The sequence below is a fragment of the Emydura macquarii genome, unplaced genomic scaffold (genome assembly GCF_026122565.2).
Source record: "Emydura macquarii macquarii isolate MOO-44397 ecotype Brisbane River unplaced genomic scaffold, CSIRO-AGI_Emac_v2 contig_1253, whole genome shotgun sequence".
Classification (NCBI taxonomy): Eukaryota; Metazoa; Chordata; order Testudines; family Chelidae; genus Emydura; species Emydura macquarii.
Genome location: NW_027131390.1, coordinates 99,467,862 through 99,486,733, shown reverse-complemented (window position 1 = coordinate 99,486,733; position 18,872 = coordinate 99,467,862). Strand labels below are relative to the sequence as shown.

Here is an 18,872-nt window from a genome sequence, read left to right as displayed (position 1 = left end):
AGTTACTAGAATAGAACAACTGCAAAGAAACAAATTTTATGAAATATATACCATCAATTCATCATGAATTTCAAAATACAGAATGATATTTTGGAAGCAATGCCATATCATCAATTTTGTGGGGACAGGGGTGTAAGTCTGTAATTGCAAGACTCAGTAAAAGCCCATTTCGGCCTAGGTTCCTACCAGCGATGGCAAATGATTTTTTTACATGGCTTTTGACTAAAGAAACATTGAGGTATATCTCCAGTTTGAGGATGCTAAAAAAAATACCCTGCTACCACTCTGAGGATTTAGCAAAAAAAATAAACAAAAAAAAAAACCCCCGCCAAGAAGCATTCTTATAGTTTCACATGTATATCACTAATGATTGAGTTGCCAGGCTGCCTAATTCAGCTAGCACATCTGATCCCCGAAGTTGTTAGTGTTAAAATTCAAGGTCTAAATTCAGAAAATACTGGCACTTATAGAGAAAGCATAGTAAACTTTGCCTCCTCTTAAAAGCTAGCTGCTGTTGTCAGCACCTCCTTGGCTATGAGCAGTAGGGCTACTAGCTGTGAGATAGATGAAAAGACATTCATGGCGAGACTGCTGCCTGCAGAGATGTTGCACTGTGGTAGTGCTTTTGACTCGAGGAATACAGCCTGGTGGAGGCATCTTGGAGTAAGTACATTTTTACCCACACTTAACTCCACACACACAGAAGAAATCCTGCCAGCAGGGGAAGCAAGTTGGCCATTAACAGCCAGAGAGTTACAACCAGACTCGAGGAACAGGAGCACAAATCTAAAGTAAAAAATAAAGATAATACAGTTTACAAAATACACAACTAAATTGTTCACAATTCTGTGGCTTAACAAGCATGAATATCAGTCTAAAAAGCATGAAAACATACAAACTTAATTTGAAATACTGTCTGTTATAATGGGTATTAGCCTTTCAGGGCTAGGAACTCTGCAGAAGCAACATGTGTGCTCTGTGTTGCTTCTACAGTTGATTCAGGATTAGCAGCTAGGAAAATGGTTAGAAATAGCTGAACACAGCAAAAAAAAAAAAAAAAAAAAAAAGAGCAGGGGGGGGGGGTAAGTGGGGGTGGGGAAAATCAGTATTTCAACATAGTGTCTCAGGCTTTCAAAAGAGTTTATTTTCTGAATAATTCTGATCTGGATTGCCATAAAAGCCGAACATCAAAAACCAAACCATGGAACTGACGCAAAGAAAAGACCAGGAAGAAATAACGGGAAATGGAAAGAGGGAGCTTGCAAAAAAGTCTATCCCTCTAAGTTCTCACTAAATGTTTTTCTACTAATTTATAATAAGGTGAGTGATACTAACATAACCAGCAATTTCAGAGATCTATTCTGAATAATCTCTATATACAAAGAACATAGTATACACTACGTTAGAACTAAAGCAGATGCTAAAGCTCAAATTAATTTACCTTATATTAATTTATATAGTTCTTTTCATCCTAGAAAAACTTTACAAACTACACACAAGTCCCTTTTCAAACCACTGATATTTGGCCACTTCTAGGATGAAACAAAACAGCTGTTTCAACAGTTTGCAACAGAATTATACAGAAATATAAGAGCAAGAGGTAAAGATAAATAGGACATTCAGCTGAGACTAGAGGGCAAGTTCACAGAGGTACAATGTAGTTACCCAAACTAGTATATGGCCTGCATATCTAAAGGATTAAAGAATATTTTAGGAGTTCAAGGAAAGGAATATACCATTAGTGTGAATAAGGTAAATGATAGAATTTCCTGTTAACAACTTTCATTTTATAAAACAGCCAGGCAAAACTGATTATTATAAAATGAAAGCTCCAAGTCAGTGAATGAAGACCACCAGTTATTAACATATGATGGTCATGTAGCAACCTCTCTACACAGTGTCATACATGTTCTGAGTTATTTTATCCCCATAAAGTCAAGTTTACAGGTTAAATTACAGAAGTATTAACTCAACATCCCATAGGGACTACAAGCAGGAGTCCAAGCCCATAGAGGTTGCAAGAGGGTCATAACTTTCCAAACACACAGGTATCTTTGTGGTCTCGTGAAAGTTTCATAGGCTACAGAGACATCTCTGGGAAGACTGCCAGAGAGCATACTACGTGAAGTGGCTGTTCCCCAGCCAGATTTGTTTCAACCAGCCATCCCTTTTGCCCCAGACTAGCAGAAACACAACCATACAGTATTAAGATACCACCACTGTGGCTCTGCTTCCTTCCCTCTCCAAGTTTTAGAACTTTGGAATAGAGGGGAAGGGAAGGTTTTGCCCCTCTATTTTGATTTACTTGGCAGTCAATATAGTCTTTCCACAAAGTTGTCTACAGCAGTCTAAAAAAACATTTAGATTTCCAATCTAATTAATCAAAGTGAAAACCATCAAGTTATTTAAGAATAGTTACACTGCTGAACTCCTGTAGCACTTAGTATTTTTCGACAACTGACACAAAATCCTCTGAAGTTTTCAGATATTTTACCTATCTTTGTTTCACATAAGCAAATCATAAGGCAACCTACCAATTGATGGGGCCCTTGTTACGTTAGAAGCTGGAGGATCTCGTTCAGTTGGACAGGAATGACAGAAGTCCCAACAAGCTGGACAAATTAGATTTCCAGCATGTACCCAACCATTCATCTGAATGCTGACTGTTAACACTTGACCCGAGCGGCTGCATAAGTATGCAGTATCCTTGACCCAAACATTCAGCCCTTGGGAAGAACAAGAAACCTTAAAATAAAGAAACAGAGTTAGGTCTGTTACGTTTAAACACAAGTCAATTTGTTTATTATCTTAACTTGTTTATAAATTCTTCTAAGTAGTAAATATTCTGTTCACAAATTGGCTTGAAGACAGCACAAATGAACTGGAAACATATTGCTAAATTTAGAACAATCACTATTTAAATCTGCTATTTGTTTCAAGATTTGGTAATATTTTTCTATGCAATTATACTGCCTGAACCACTGAATTAAGAATTGCTATAATCATCTGCATACTGCCAATGATTTTATACGAGTGCATTTTTAGTTGTGCTAAGAATATTTTTGAACCCATTCTTTTAGTACAGCCCAGATGATAACTATGAAAAATAACTTGCATGCATACAGTGCCTTCCACCTAACCTCAATGTGACTCACACATATGAACGGAGATAGATATCCTGTGACAATGGCATCCCAATATAAATTACAAAATATAGAAAAATAAGTATCTATTTTACAACTGGGGAAACTGAGGTACAGGCATGCTCTGGGCAAGTCACTCATAGAAAGTCTGTGGTAGAGCTAGATTGAACATCCAGGTCTGTCCTCTAGCCATGTTCTTAACCCCGATTTTTTTTTTTTTTTTTTTTTAAACTTGCAGTGGATGGTTTTAAGTTACAAGCTTATATTAGGAAACTCTGATTTTCACAGAATGCATAAAATTATTGAATTATCTGACAAAAACAGTATATGATATTAAGTAATAACCTATTTTTAAACAAATTCTGAGTTTTTATAAAAAGGTGTGATTTTTTTTTAAAAACAGTTTCTAAATTTATTAAAAATGTCATCCTTACCTGATAACATCCACTACCCCAGTCAGGATAACTGAGCTTTTTTCTGCACTGTGCCATGACAAATGCTGATTTCTGAATGACACACACAGAGTTTGGTCCATATTTCTCTGCACCATAGTTTTTTAAAGGATCTGAAGGAAAGAGGAACATATTTCTGAAGAGTTAACTCAGCTTTGTTAATTTAACATTTGCAGGCCTTTTGTAAATTAGTACAGAAAATTAACTTCAAGTGGTAAGCATTCTGTAGGGCAATTTCAACAAACACTGAAAAGAAAACTTAACTCTTCAGACTGCACACAGGATTTTAGTCTAACATCCTAGGACACCATTTCCACAATTTGTGAACATTATATTACCTGAAATAGCTTAACATCCATTGGAATAAATCAAGTTCTGTTAACATTAAACAGAATAATTCTTCCACCTGACTGCAAATGCATGCCTGGCCAGCTAAATTGTATAGTAGTTATGCTAATTTACCATCCCAGTAAGGCCACTGAGCCACTGGCAGCGTAAAAACTCATTAGATTATCCAATTAGACAGGAGTGCAGCAGGAGAATCAGATGATAGCTGTTCAGTCTATTTACCCCACCCCATTTGTACATGCAGAAAAATGGAGATTAAAGGAAAGCATTGGAACTGGAGAAGGGAAAAAAGAAAATGGTCTGTCAAACAAACCAGACAATAGAAAGTGATTGAAAACATCAAAGCTTGTTTTCTAAAGAATGCTCTTAACTGGAAATGTGCGGGTATCCACATAAGACCATCCTTGTGAATCTACAAGAACAACACTTTGAAAAGGTACTTCACTAGAAACTGACCTGGCTGATTTTCCAGTATGCTACAATCTGAGCTGCGTTGAAATTCACCACTTAAATGCCAACTAAATTCTTGACTAAAGGGGCAATAGTCAGCAATTTCTACTGAGCCCCCATAATACGGCAAGTCTTCTGATGGTACTCCATTAAGACTGTCAAAGTACTGAGGGGAAAAAAAAGGAAGCAGTGAAATAGTTTGTGCAACAAGGACAAGTGTATATTTAGCTTTCACTGAATCTATCATAATTACAAATTTCCAAAATCAGTGGGTGCTGTACCTGGGCACTGATAACAGGAGTCTATGTTTAAGTAATGCCTTTGAGCCAGATGGATCCCAAAGCACTTTAAACTCTGCATATATATATATATATATATATACACATACATGCACACACTATATAAATCACTTTCCCCACCAAATCACAGCCACTTCTGGAGTGAAACGATACTCTTTTAGCAGCACACAGCAATACTAGGCAGCGGGTAAGGAATTGAAGAAATACCATATAGAGAAAATCTCCCAGGGGAATTTATGTAGGAGAGTGCAACGACTTAAAATGGAATTTGGTCAGAGTGCCAGGTTAACATCATTGTTCTTTCAAAAGAGACCAACATGAGATTTCTAATTACCATAAATGGTTGGGATGTCTGTTTTACTTCTCAGAAATATGGCACTTTCAGCAACACATATTCCCTTCATATATTAGTTCGGTACCAACTCAGAGGGAAAGAATGCTACATTCTAAGTCACCACTACATCTCGCACCGCATAGGTGGCAAAAATAATTTAAGCTGTTCCATGGAGGAAGATGCATTATACCTGATACTCCTCAGGTAACTGCTTTGGGAACTTCTGTAAATTGCACACTGCTACTGCCCTTTGGTCCTGTCTACACGTTAACTGCAATGGATTACTCCTCAGAGTGTCACAATATGGGGTCACCAATTGCCTCCTTCAAAAGAGGAAAGAAAATATTAGTTGAATTAGATCATATTTATATCAATTGCTTTTGCTAGGCAATTCTAAGGCCTGCTGCCTCTTCCTCCCCCCGTGTGTTGGACATCGGTCTCTTGGCTGGTTACCAAGCTCATTGCCATTTGACTGATCTTAAATGTCCTGGGAAACACATCCTTATGTTTACCAATACAATATTCTCTAAATTAAAGTCTTTCATCCAGGATGCAGGTGTTCATCTAAAAGGTCTAATTTTTTGGTATTGTCTTAACAAATTTTTAAGTGGGTGAAAAGATTAAAATTTAAGCAGATTGTCTAATACAAATTGTAATGATAGATGTTTCTTATGGGTAAGAGCAACAAGCTCCTAGAAGTATCTAAATATTAGAACTAACACAAATCAGCCCTGATTGTGAAGAGGGTCTTAACTCACTCTCCATTGTTGCAGGTGCAATCAGATATTTAGACTTCTAAGAATACTATCATTTGCTCTTCCAATTCAATGGAGGCAAAGTAGTATCTTTGAAAGCCACTTTTCAAGATCAGATGTAAAAAAATTAGACAGTAAAAGCAAGGACATTAGTGATGGAAACCAATCAACTATTAGTCTTGCACAACCTAATAAAAGTGACTTCAGGGTCTACACATCAGAAGAGAAAGATGTAGATGAATTTTGACAGAGTACCCTACAACAACTGCAAATTCAACAGGTTTCAAAGCATTATATTGAGATACATGCTAAAGGGAAGCAATCTTGGGAACATCTACAGAGGATACTTATTGTCAAGGCCATCTGTCCTCTGTTGCAAGTCAAATGATTCTGTAGCACTCTGGTGAGACAGACTGGAAATTTTGTTGCAGTTAAAATCGAACAGTTCTTTACATTTAAAAGCATTTGCCATGAGTGGGATAGTTCATAGGACTTATGGATCACACCACTCAATATCCACATATTTTCAGAATTTTATAATGTGAGTGAAGACAAACACAGATGAACAAACACTGAGTTTTAAAAAAGTGTGCTCTTACTTCTGTTTCTTTTGGTCAATCCAAAATTTACAGCTTTTCATCACAAAGTCACAGCCTTTATCACGTCCCCAGTCTAATTTCTCTGCCATGCTGTAATTGGCTTTATACCAGCTGTAAAGATATTTTAAAATGGAATTACAACTGAGAAACTATTCTTCTGATCAATCAGCAAAAGACAGTTAAAAAAACTTGATAACATTAACATTTTCAGTGAATGAATAAGATTATGTCCCCTTCTATGTATAAATTATATGATTTTTCCTTCTGACTTTACAGACAGTGATTTAAAGCATAAACTTGTCTTATTTGCTAATGCAGTCATCATTTATTCAGCAAGAGATGCACATCTGGCATTGTACAATGGATAAAACATGCCAAAGAAATATGAGTAATTGCCCAAAGGGCTTACATATATAAAGAGGAAATTCTGCTCTCATATCCACAGGTTAGATCTTGACTGATTCTGCCCTTCTTCCATCCATGGAAATTCCGTATCTGTAAGAAGAGCCGAATGACAGTGAAGATCTGCTATGTGGCTCTACAAGAATTTTACCCTAAAGGCATAATTTGATTATACAAACCATATACACATGGGGGTGTGGTCTTTACTGATAGAGTAATGATAGATGGCATTCAAGAGACATCTGAAGAAAAATGAAGATATTTGGTATAGCACTATTTTGCTATTTTATATAAGAACTTAATAAAGTTGTATTTATTCAACTGCAACATTGCTAAGTGCATGAACTTCACAGAATTTCACTGTTTATGACTTAAAGACGTCTGAAGACTAACAACTTTTGGTCTTTTCAGCAACTCTTACCCTGTATCCTCCATTAATGCTAAGGTAATCCGAGAGAAGACCCTGTTCTGTGTGTGGGATCCAGTCATTGCCTCATTCTGAAAATTACCAACAACTGTTAGTAAGCTTCTGAAAAATTATTTACCATGTTGTCAGGCAAAATATGCTTTGAAAAGTATTTTAAAATTATTTCTCCACATGCATAAAATTTCACTGCAAGTTAGAGACATCAAAGTATTTTCCAAAAAATGTTCAACTTTTTCTTACTAACTTCCCTAAGGAACCTTGAAATTTGTTCCTTTATTGCTTAACTCCACAACACACAACATTGGTTTGATATTGTGGCTTTACCCATGATTGCTATGTGACTAACATTTGTACTATAAAAGGAACAAATGCTGCACAGACAATATGACAGGCTAAATGATCACTGTCTTAGTGAGGGAAAAGTCAATTGCCTTGTTCAGAGGAATTTCTGCACAGTGGAGATGGCAAAAGCCAGACTGGAGGGGATCATGGAAATTAGAGGCAGTGATACCCCATTAGGGACCCTAAGCAGCAATATTTTGCCCCCCCCCCCCAACACATAATAAAAAGCTAATAGGGGGCCCCCTTGAGCTGCTCAGGGCCCTAAGCAATTGCTTAGTCTGCTTATGCCTAACACCGGCTCTGATGGAAATACAGATGAGCACTGAAACAGGTTACCTAGGGAAGATGTGGATCCCCTGTTACTGGAGGTTTTTAAGAAGAGATTAGACAAACACCTGTCAGAGATGTCTAGATATATTTAATCCTTCCTTAAAGCAGGAGGAAGGGCTAGATGACCTCACAAGGTGCCTTCCAGCCCTGCATTTCTATGGTTTTATGAAGGCAGACAATATAGTGATTAAACTGCATGCTCAAGGATTTGAGACAAAAAAAGCTAGGAGAGAGAGAGTAACAAAAATATAAATTGGCTTAAAGGAAGACACCCCCACCCTCACCCCCACCCCCGGGATACACTGACTTAGTAAAAGATCAACTGAAAGAGTGCCATTATAAATATAGTTTTCTTATGAAGAGACTAATTTGTTTTATGTACTTCTGTATCAACTAAACTAGGATCACTGCATAGCTGTATTACAATAATAAACTCTAACGGGCAAGCTGTGGAAGACAGGTAAAAAACTACAGAAAAGTGAACCTCCAATTGTTTGTCATTTGATATTCTCTTCTAGGCACTGGTGAACCTTGTGCTCTGAGAATTAAGAATTTGGAGAATGGTATGAGAGTTGTTTGGGAATTAATAAAGATATTTAATGCACAGAGTCTAGAGTTATTGTAAAGTATTTCAGTTAAGTTTAATACCAGTGGGACTCCAACAGACCCATGGATACACTTGAAAAATGGGGGGGAAGGGGAAAAATCTACGTTTTTACCCCCTTTGGTGATAACAGATATATTTAGAGTCAATTACCAGCACTAACCTCCAACAATCGCTTTTCCCAGTGATTGAGCTCAGTACCCATACCACCTTGATTTTCAAGCTCCATTCCCTCTAGAATCGGACAGCCAAAATGTTTCCGAGCTTCTTCCTACAAAACAGAACTGTTGTTACAACCCAATTTGCAAAATACTGAGAAACACTCAAATATGCACTTCTTCATTAAGTTTTTTATTTTTTTTTAAAGAACTATTTTAGTGTCCCCGTTTCCCACAGTCTGCTGTTTTCCTTTGAATGCAGAAGGAAGACTTCTTTTTGACAGCTTTAACAAGCCAGTGAATCTCCTAGTACTGAATCCAGCAATCTGGCTGTTAGCCACTAGTACATAACAGATCACACTACTTACTTATTCCAAATTCATATCAGGGTCAGCTGAAAACAATGTTTCATAAAAAATAAGCTTTCATCAAACAATAACCCCCCTTCATGATTAGGTATGCTTGAGACATTTTGAACAAAACATTTTCCCACTAGAAAACGGGGTTTTGTCAAAATCAAAAATTTTCCATAAGGGATAGATTCTGATGGACTTTTTTTTTTTTTTTTTTTTTTAATGCAAATCATCTAAAAATACCGCTATTAGCCAACAGGGATCACAATGTTGCCTAAGATTATGGCCTGCCCTCCCAGTTCCCACCTCTCAATAGGACAGTAACCAGAATGGGCAGAAGCCCACTACTATAGTTAGCAGTACAGCTTTAAATATAGCTTTAAGAGTTTGGGTACAAGTAATTATTTCAATTTCCTGAAAGTAAAGATGTTAGACTAGAATTCCTGCAAACATCAGCCTAAAATACAAAAAATTATATTTGGTTGAAAGCACTGCTGTTCTGTTTCATTTTTAAATTGGTTTCTGTCCTCAATTTGTCTTAAAAATAAGGGTTAAAATTTGAGAGGAAAGACTGCGTGAGAGAGTGGGAAGAGGATGCATGGAGGAGAGAGGGCCTCAAAAGTTCTTGAATCATTTCTAAAACAAGAGAAAAGTTGAAATATTTAATCACACCTGGGATATTTTATTATAGGCTGAATTAGGAAAACACGGAAACAAGAAGTATTTAAATGGGAAAGGAAAAGTTATATGTCTCATAAGTAAAAAAGGATGAATATTGAACAGGGAAAGGATTAAGGGCCTTATTGTTTAAGTCAATAGCAATTGTGAGTGCTCAAAGCCTCAGGTTCAGACTTTATGGAGACAAGATGTAAGTATGATGGAAGGGTCCATTTAATCACCACCAAATCTGCTTTAATCTTCTACTCTTTCTGTCATAGTATTTCTACACAACCCCTGCTTTTTTCTCTTTGCATTTCAATTATTTCTTCCCTTACACCTCAAGACCAATTTTTCCATCTTATTTGACTATCCCTCAATTAACTCTGAGTATGATTTTCTTTGAAGTTTGACCCAAATCAAATTATGTGGTCAAAATATTTTTATTTATTTTGTATTCGGTAAGTTAACATTTTTCTTTTCAACAAGAGATGGTCATGACTGAAGTTCAAGTATCTGATGGTAACCAGGGCAGATACATGGCAAAAGACGTTTAAGTTAATCAATACTTACAACTACTCGAGGTGTTATCAGAAGAAATACCTCATGGCGCAGCATCTTATTACCACGTATATCCCATAACCTCACTGTTTTATAAACAACCTTATTGCTCCATTCATATAAACCTAGACTGTAAGGAGAGTGTTTTAATTAGACATGTTTTACCAGTATCTAAGCAATAAACCTAGGTTACACCCCAAACTGAACATTACCTTCTATAACTGCACAGTGCCCAGGATCCTCTTAACATTTACTCTAATTCCTTGTTGAAACTGAAGTAGTTTAACTGGGCAACTTTCCTCCTTTGTAATATTCTTCTTGGTTGTAAGCCTAATTCTCATTTAGTCATAAGACAAACTAAATAAGTTTACTAAGGAGATACTTACAGAATTATTATGCATTAATAAAATAATAAAATACATTGTATGTATAAGGACAGAATCTAAAAAGCTAAGAACTTTCAACTTGCAGAAATTGCATAAAAAATAAATGTATACTACTAAAAGGGAAAACAGTTGCAAAAGTGTTTATTTATACTGAAAATATTTAAATTAACTGAAAGACAGGAAAGTGCATTGTGATTTTTTTTTAATTTAATAGTAAATCAGAAGTATTATAGGCATGCAGAAATCATCCTACATAGTGCCATTACATATTTAAAAACTTTGAAATATGGACATCGTATGCTGAGTAAACTCAATTACAATGATGTTTGACATATGATATACCATTGTAATTGAGTTTACTCAATATAAGATGTATATGAAGTATAAACCTTGATTCAGCAAGGTACTTAAGCATGTGCCTACATTTAAGTGTGTGTATTACCATTGACTTCAATAAGACTATTTACGTGCTTAAAGTTAGGTGTATGTTTAAGTACCCTACTGAATTAGATCCACAGTGATGGATCCTGCAGTCCCTCACAGGCAAAACCCCATTGTTCCTGAGAGGATGCAGGATAACCTACAGCAGTGGTTCCCAACTTTGGCCCATGGGCCAAAAGTGGCCCGCGGAAGCTTTCAAAGTGGTCTGCCACTCACCTCCCACTGGCTGCAGAAGGGAGCTGCTGCCTAAGGATTCAGGCGGAGCGTGTTGCCGCAGAGCTAAAAGATCAGTGCAGGCTTCTTGCTGCAGCCGAGGGGATGAGAGATCAGTGCTCCCCTCCCCCTGGCTGTAGCAGGGAGCATGGCAAAGTGCTCTGCCTAGGTCCCTAGGCACTGGGGTCCCTGCTTGTGCCAAAGGGAGGGGAGCACTAATCTACTGTCCCCCGGGCTGCAGGAGAGAGCCACTGCCTAGGGACCCCGGTGGAGCACACAGGGCTACAGGATGCGTGCAGTTTCCCTGCTGTAGCCAGGGGGACGGGAGATCAGTGAGGAGGGAGGCAGCCTCCTTGCTGAACTCCTTCTGTCTGGCTACAGTGGGAGGACAGGAGGAGGGCTGTTGGCAGTGACTGGTGGCCCTTCAGGGTTGTAACAATGATATCTGTGGCCCTCAAGCCAAAAAGGTTGGGAACCACTGACCTACAGTATTATACAGTAGTTGTCCATTACTGAACACACAGAATATATACTACTACAGGAATATGAACAACTACTGTATACTACTGTACTACTTCAATGACAGGAAGGCCCTTAGTTAACTATTGGTGGTACCAGTTAAGGAACATACATGAAAACTGACAAATTCACTGTAGATTAAATGTTCAGGTCAAATTTGAGATCTTACTGAAAAATGAAGGAAAGTCACATGTAACTGTAACTGACACCCTAAATGTGACCTTTTTCCCTTTGTTTGGTGTCTGTGTGTATATGATAAATTATATTTAATACAAAAAGCATAATGCCACAAATGAAACAACACTACAACATATTAAACTAATGTTTGAGTATGAAGAGAAAGAACATTTCTGCAAAGGAAACAACCCTGACTTTCAGGAGGCTGACAGCAAGAATATATTTCTTACAAAAATGAATGGACACTGTCAAGTTAACAAACCAAGAGGATTCAGGGATTTAAAAATATACCTGTCATTAAAACGTGGAAGCCCATCTTTATTTCTTGTTGTCAAAGGATTTCCATCATCATCGTGATAAAATGCAAACAGCCCAGCAGAGAAACCCTTCAAGATAAATCAAAAAGCATTTTTTACACAATACTAAACATCCATCTACAATACTAAAAGCCATTAAGAGACCAATCTACAACCACCAACATATATTCTGAGAATGTTATACCTGAATGCAGTTAGCACAGATGTTGAAAGATGCAACTTAAGTGTGTTCCTTTTTATATTAACCAGATGGGAGAATGTAAGGAAATTACATGTTAAAATATCAAGTCTTACCAGTGCATGAATAATTTCATGTTTCACTGTAGACAGCATGCCAATAAATTCCCGAGCTTGAGTAGAAATCATATTTGGACACAAATTAGCATATCCTGCTACTGGCCTGGAAGACAAACATTACTTTTTTTTATAAATTGGATTTTGATCAAATGCTGGGCAATTTAAAAGTCACATTAAATGTGAAGACAAGATGTTAAACCTAAAAAATCCTCACATGATTTAATGCAAATATCCCCAAAAGAGGGTGAGAAAAGTACTTCCATATAATGTTTTCCCTGATTATATAAATTACCAGCAATAGCACACCTCTAAAATATATGTTAAACACAGCATATAAAAGTGTGTAATTATTGGAGTTTGATAAGTTAACTCATTAAATAAAAAAACATTCCAAACTAGAGCAGACACTGCACAACTGAAGCTCAGGGTCTGTCAGTTTCCATTACAAATTTCTGTTTTATAGCCATAATAAGAGAGAAAAAAACCAAAGACAACCAGTTATCTCTTAAAGTCTCAAATGCAGGGTAGGAGTATTTTACACACACACGTACACACACTTTTTTTTTTTTTTTTAAATCTAAACATTAGGCCAAGCCATTAAAGCAGCTTTGTTTACTGGACTTGCTTTATTGCAGAACTATCCCACAAGACCAGTATTTGTTTTTAAACACCGACTTATTGCAGCAGAAACATAAATCTCTCTTCTACCGTGCCCAGGAGCTCTAGGGTAATCTGTCAAGCAAGCCCGTGGAGTTTCGCAGATGTTTGAGTTGCACAAGTATTCCGGGATTATTGCTGGGTTAGTTTGTCCCTACTGCTATGATCTACTTTAAAATAAAGATATTCACTCTGCGTAAGCTTGTAAAACTACAAACAGCAGCAACCCCACATATGGTGATCAGTTAGACCATGAACACACGAGCAAGAACCAGCCAGGTGAACACCTGAGACACAGAATACTCAGTACTACACTGGGGCACCAAACAACCACATCCAATGATCCATTTCCAGCTGTGACCATCCCTGAAGCTTCAGCGGAAGACCAAAAAACCCAGAATACACTGGGACTGGGGGCATCCCTTCCTGACCCCTGCAGGTAACAAGCTGAAGCCACAGGGCATGAGATTTTAGGAACACAAGACGTAAACGGATAACCCATTACATGCAGCAGTACAGACATATCTAGTGAGCTCAGCAGTGAGTCCAAAGACCCAAAAAAACTTATTACTCGGTAAAAATTAGTCTGGAATGAATTTTTACCTGTCCATTTCTGCTTCAAGTTGGCAGTAGGCTGCATATGCAATAATATTTTCCTGGCCACACCTTTCTGTAGTAAGAGCACTAACATAAAGTACAAAATCAGCATCTCGAACTCCTTCTTGGTCTGGTAAGCCAGCAGGTCCGCACTGCCATTCGTTTCCAGTACATACCCTACATTGCTATGACAATGCAATTAAAATGGGAAAGATATTAAATGATTAGCTGAAATAATTTGAATTCTTAGTGTGCCAATCTTGAAGCCATTCACAAATATTTGTTCTTTTAAGCCAAGTAAAGATTAGAATACCTGCTAGGGACTAGAAGAATACACTAGGGCCAAAGTTTTAAAAAAAGTGACTAGTGATTTTGATTCCTTGGTTTGAGTGCCAATATTAAATGTACTAAAAAGGCCTGATTTTCAGAGAATCGGGCCTTTTTACAATATCTCAAGTTGGACACCCAAAAACTGAGGCACTAATATCACTAGAGGTTCTGAGTGTATTTCACATGAGTGTGTCCCTCAATTCATTATAATAATGAAATTTTAATTAATTTAAAAATAGATCAAGTCAAAGTGTTACCCACACCATACATTTGAAAAATGGTATAAAATGTGTAAAAATACAATGCTCAGAGCAAGTAAGAGAAGTGCTAATCATGTATTTTATGATGAATCAAAAAAGCCAATTGAGAAAATATACTGTGTCGACATGATTTCAATGTAAGATTTGGATGAGTAAGAACTTCAACACAGGACCCTATGATGGCAAATTAATTCTAGAAAAGTTGGACACTGAATAATAAGTATTATGAAGCGGCTTTAGAACTTGGGTATTAAACGCCAAATATAACCAAACAACTTCCTTTCTGAATCTATTTTCCTTAGTACTGTATAACTTCTATCAATTTTGATACACGCTCCACACTGAGGCACTATAATGCAATTACCGCTATTTTTGTAAGGGTGAATTCACTCGACTGTTGGTCCTATAATATAATCAGAGAAACACTGCTATTGACTCAGATTGTATCGTGTCTCATTGCTCAAACCCGATCACCTCTCACAAGTAAAAGCTACATATGAAGGTCAAACATATTAATATTAGCTTTACTAGCAATCTTCAAAAGCCATAGAATTTAGAATGCTAAGTAGAAGTCACTTGGTTTAAACTACCTGCAAGTGTTCCTCGGGAACTATAACTGGGCCACATCTTGTGTGTTCTGCACAGGCTCCTCGGCAATATCTATGAGGGTCATCTTTCTTCCTGAAATACTGGTTTGTTGCACATTGCCTTCAATTAATTTAGATTACAGTTAAAATTATTTATAAGTGAAAAGACATGCTGTAAAGACATGGCAGCTGAAGTTATTGACATAAATAGATGCTACAATATTACTGTGTAAGGCTTTAGTATGAGAAATATTACTTGCAAGACATTACACTGTAGTGGAAAAACAAGACATTGTTCCACATTTATATTAAAGTCCACTGAAACTATTTTAAATATCAATATAGCAAATAATAGTTAAACTTTCACTCACCTGCTTAGTGAAATAGTACCTGCTGGTTTGCGAACTTGAAACGTCTTCTCCAAATAAGAAATAGCTTGTGGGAAAAGTTTGTTCTAAATTTAACAGAAATAAAAACAAAGTACAAATGCATCCTAGAAGCATTAACTCCCACATTTACAGGGCTATTGCTAAACATGAAGGCACAGCAGAGGAATGGACGGCCTGACATGAAGACTTGCTGAAGTCTTAAGTGCAGCTAAACCAGAGTATGGCACTGCAGTCTCAGCAATAATGACGACAATAATAAACAGTTACTCTGAAGGATCCCAAAGTGCTTTACAAACTATACACAAAATGCCACTGGAAACCAGACATTTTTTGAGTGAAAAGTAGCAGACAACTGATATATGGTATATTGCGGAATAACTTTTGGGACAGTGGAATGCCATACATACAACAGAAAGGGGAAACAAGTGTAATATACCTTTATAAGGTGTCGTTTCTCAGGGAGCAAACTAGGAAAAAAAAAAAAAAAAAGGAAACATTTTGATATAGCTAATATATTTTTACATTTCAAAACTGCAGAAAAATACCCTTATACTTACTTTTCAACACTTCTGTCATATATAGTCTTAATTCTTAGTTTTTGATCAACATTTCTCTTGAGAACATGATTTTCCTTAAGATAAACTTTGTAGACAACCTGTAAAAACAAGAGCAGAGAACTTGATTTGACAAGTTACTTTTACAATATTTTTTTTAACTGACAGGTGTTTACAAATTCTGAATGCCTACATATTGAAAGGCTCTTGATTTAAAATAATAAAATAAAATAATAATAATAACCTTCCTAATCAAAGATCACTCAGTACTCCTGAATTTTTATAAGACAGTTTCATAAGTGGCTAAACGTATAATTTTGACTACAGCAGAAGCCCTGACTGTCTATTTACTCTCTTGAATTTCTGGTGTAAGTTCCAGGAAGCTGCCTCAAAATGTTTTAATCAAGGATCAGACCTAGAAGTAACAGAGTTATGACCAAAGCATTTAAACCTGGAATGCCATATCAAATAAGCAGTTTGCTTTGCAATTGATTTGTTTTGGAATGTTCTCATTGTCTGCCATCTGTTTACTTTAGTTTGGGATTACTCTCCAGAGCTTCAGCCAAGCCATTTTTCAAAGCAGCCAGTTCTGGCATTACTGAGGTACTGACTCCTCTCCCTGGAGCACCATTACATTCCAGCATCCTTCTACTACCCAACTCCTAACATAGATAACTATAAAACCCACCCAGATATCATGGTCCCCAACTCTTCCACCCCTTGATCAATCCTCCTTACCCCTTGTCATTCATGCCCCCATCTCACCATAAACCACTTGATATCACACCACCCTGACACCCCTTACTCCACCTAACACCAGGCTACTTCAATCCCCCTTGAGCCCATCCCTTCTCCCACTGATTACAAAAAGAACACCCTATACCCTCTCCCACTCTTTGCTCATCTGCCACCTATTACACAGAAAGCAGCCCATACCCACTCCTTGCCCCACCCATACCCCATACACAGAGAGCACCCCATATCCCACCCTTCCCCCACCCATTACACAGAGAGCACCCCATCCCACCCTTACCCCATATGCAGAGGGCACCCCATACTTCACCCTTCCCCCACCCATTACACAGGACACCCCATCCCCCCCTTACCCCATATGCAGAGGGCACCCCATGCCTCATCCATTACACAGAGGGCACCCCATCCCACCCTTACCCCATATGCAGAGGGCACCCTATACCTCACCCTTCCCCCACCCATTACACAGAGGGCACCCCATCCCCCATCCTCCCCTTACCCCATATGAAGAGGGCACTCCATACCCATTACACAGACGGCCCCAAATACCCACTCCTCGCCCCACGCCTATCCCGTACACAGAGATCACCCCATACCCGCCCTCATCCATCACAGAGATCACCCCATACCCCGCACCCATTACACAGAGGGCACCCACACTACCCCGCCCCTCCGTGGTCCCACACGTTACGCAGTCACCCCAAACTCCGCCTAGGCCCCAGAGCCCCGTGGCTCACTCAGAGCCCCGTGGCTCACTCAGAGCCCGCCCCCCCCCCGGCCCGACCCGGGGAGCCCCCCACCTCTCCGGCGCTGGGAACCCGGTGGTGACAACTGGAGGAGGCGGCTGGGGGGGCCGGGCTGCTGCAGCCCAGCAGGAGCAGCGCAGTGGCGAAGGCGGAGAGCGGCGGGGGCGGCGGCCGAGCACACGATTCCCGGCCGCGTCTGCTCCCCTCGGCCGCCATCTTCCGCCGCGTCTCCATGGCGCCGGGGGGCAGGTAGCGGCGCGTAATGCGCCTTCCGCCACAAGCAGCCAACCGCGAGCAGGAGGAGGCGGGGCCCGGCCCAGAGAAGCGTCTGATTGGCTGTTATGGGCGTTACCCAAAGGGTTGGGGGGGGTAGGAGGAGGGTAGAAGCGCCGTACCAAGTCGCTGACCGCTCGGGGGGGGGGGGGGGTTGCGTTGGTTTGGTCTGGTCTGGTCTGGTCAGGGTTCGTTGAACTGCTCTGGGCTAGGTTGGGTTGGGTTGGGTTAGGCTGAGCTGAGCTGAACTAGGCTGGCCTGACAGTGGGTTGGGTTAGGCTAGGCTAGGCTGGTTAGGCTAGGCTGGGCTGGGCTGGGCTGGGCTAGGCTAGGCTGAGCTGAGCTGACCCCTTTGGAGCGACGCTGGGGGCTGAGGAAAGCGGGGAAGGCTGGGGCTCGGCTTGGCAAGGCCCCTGCTAAGCGTGCTGGGCATCTCCACCAGCAGCTCTGTGGTGGGCGAGGGGGTAGCCATCAGGCCTGTGGTGCGTTGGCCAGTATGGTTATCTCCTGTGCCGCCATGACTTTGCCTTATTCCCACACTTGCACACGCAGCGTGGTCATGAGTTCACTCTTCATCGATGCTTCCCAAACACAGTCTTTTCCCGAGTAGGGTGACCATGAACACTCAGGATGGGGTGAGGGGATAATAGGCGCCCATATAAGAAAAAGACCCAAACATCGGGACTGTCCCTATAAAATCAGAACATCTGCTCACTCACTCGATTGCCCAGTGACCTATGGAGTAGCTTTACTGGTACAGCAGGCAGAGAAAAGGAAACCTTGCAGGGTGAACACATTTAAATCAACCATTGAAATCAGGATTTAAACCAGCAGTCATTTAAAGAACCAATTTTAATTATATTTTGTATTTGTACGGTTTGGTTATTTTCCTAAAGAAAGGTTGATTCTCTTTGGTTGGTAACCATTAAAACATGTTGCTTTGCAACCAACGATAGCCTTTACTGTGTCTTTTTGCTAAACGGGAGGCTACACTACATCGACACACATTTATTTAAGCCATTACATAGCTTAACTTACGTTTAGTCCAATTCTAAATTTTTACATTTTTATTATGTTAGAAAATGGTGACTGATGCAATTCTTATTTACTAGATGATGATTCATTTTTTTACTTGAGATTCATGTCAAGTTCTGTTTGGGTG

General features: G+C 39.1%; 1 protein-coding gene across 1 annotated transcript; it reads right to left on the bottom strand.

The window, feature by feature from the left end:
• Positions 1-331: 331 nt before the first annotated feature.
• LMLN (leishmanolysin like peptidase) lies at positions 332-17,671 on the bottom strand. The gene is made up of 17 exons (XM_067549594.1): positions 17,492-17,671; positions 15,942-16,039; positions 15,821-15,851; positions 15,367-15,449; positions 14,999-15,116; positions 13,825-14,003; positions 12,562-12,667; positions 12,242-12,336; positions 10,227-10,344; positions 8,649-8,756; positions 7,204-7,280; positions 6,381-6,491; positions 5,217-5,349; positions 4,400-4,559; positions 3,578-3,708; positions 2,535-2,745; positions 332-786 (listed from the first exon to the last, which is right to left on the bottom strand). The coding sequence occupies exons 1-17, from the start codon at positions 17,669-17,671 to the stop codon at positions 686-688; spliced, it is 2,040 nt and encodes a 679-aa protein (XP_067405695.1). The 3' UTR covers positions 332-685.
• Positions 17,672-18,872: the final 1,201 nt, after the last annotated feature.

Bases quoted from the DNA above. Each gene is read 5' to 3' on its own strand.
- LMLN (XM_067549594.1), bottom strand. From the start codon at position 17,671: ATGGAGACGCGGCGGAAGATGGCGGCCGAGGGGAGCAGACGCGGCCGG. The intron at 4,560-5,216 runs GTATAATGCATC...TTTTCCCCTCAG, and splicing joins AGTTACCTGAGGAGTATCAG to TACTTTGACAGTCTTAATGG. The intron at 3,709-4,399 runs GTCAGTTTCTAG...TCTTTCCTTCAG, and splicing joins CATACTGGAAAATCAGCCAG to ATCCTTTAAAAAACTATGGT.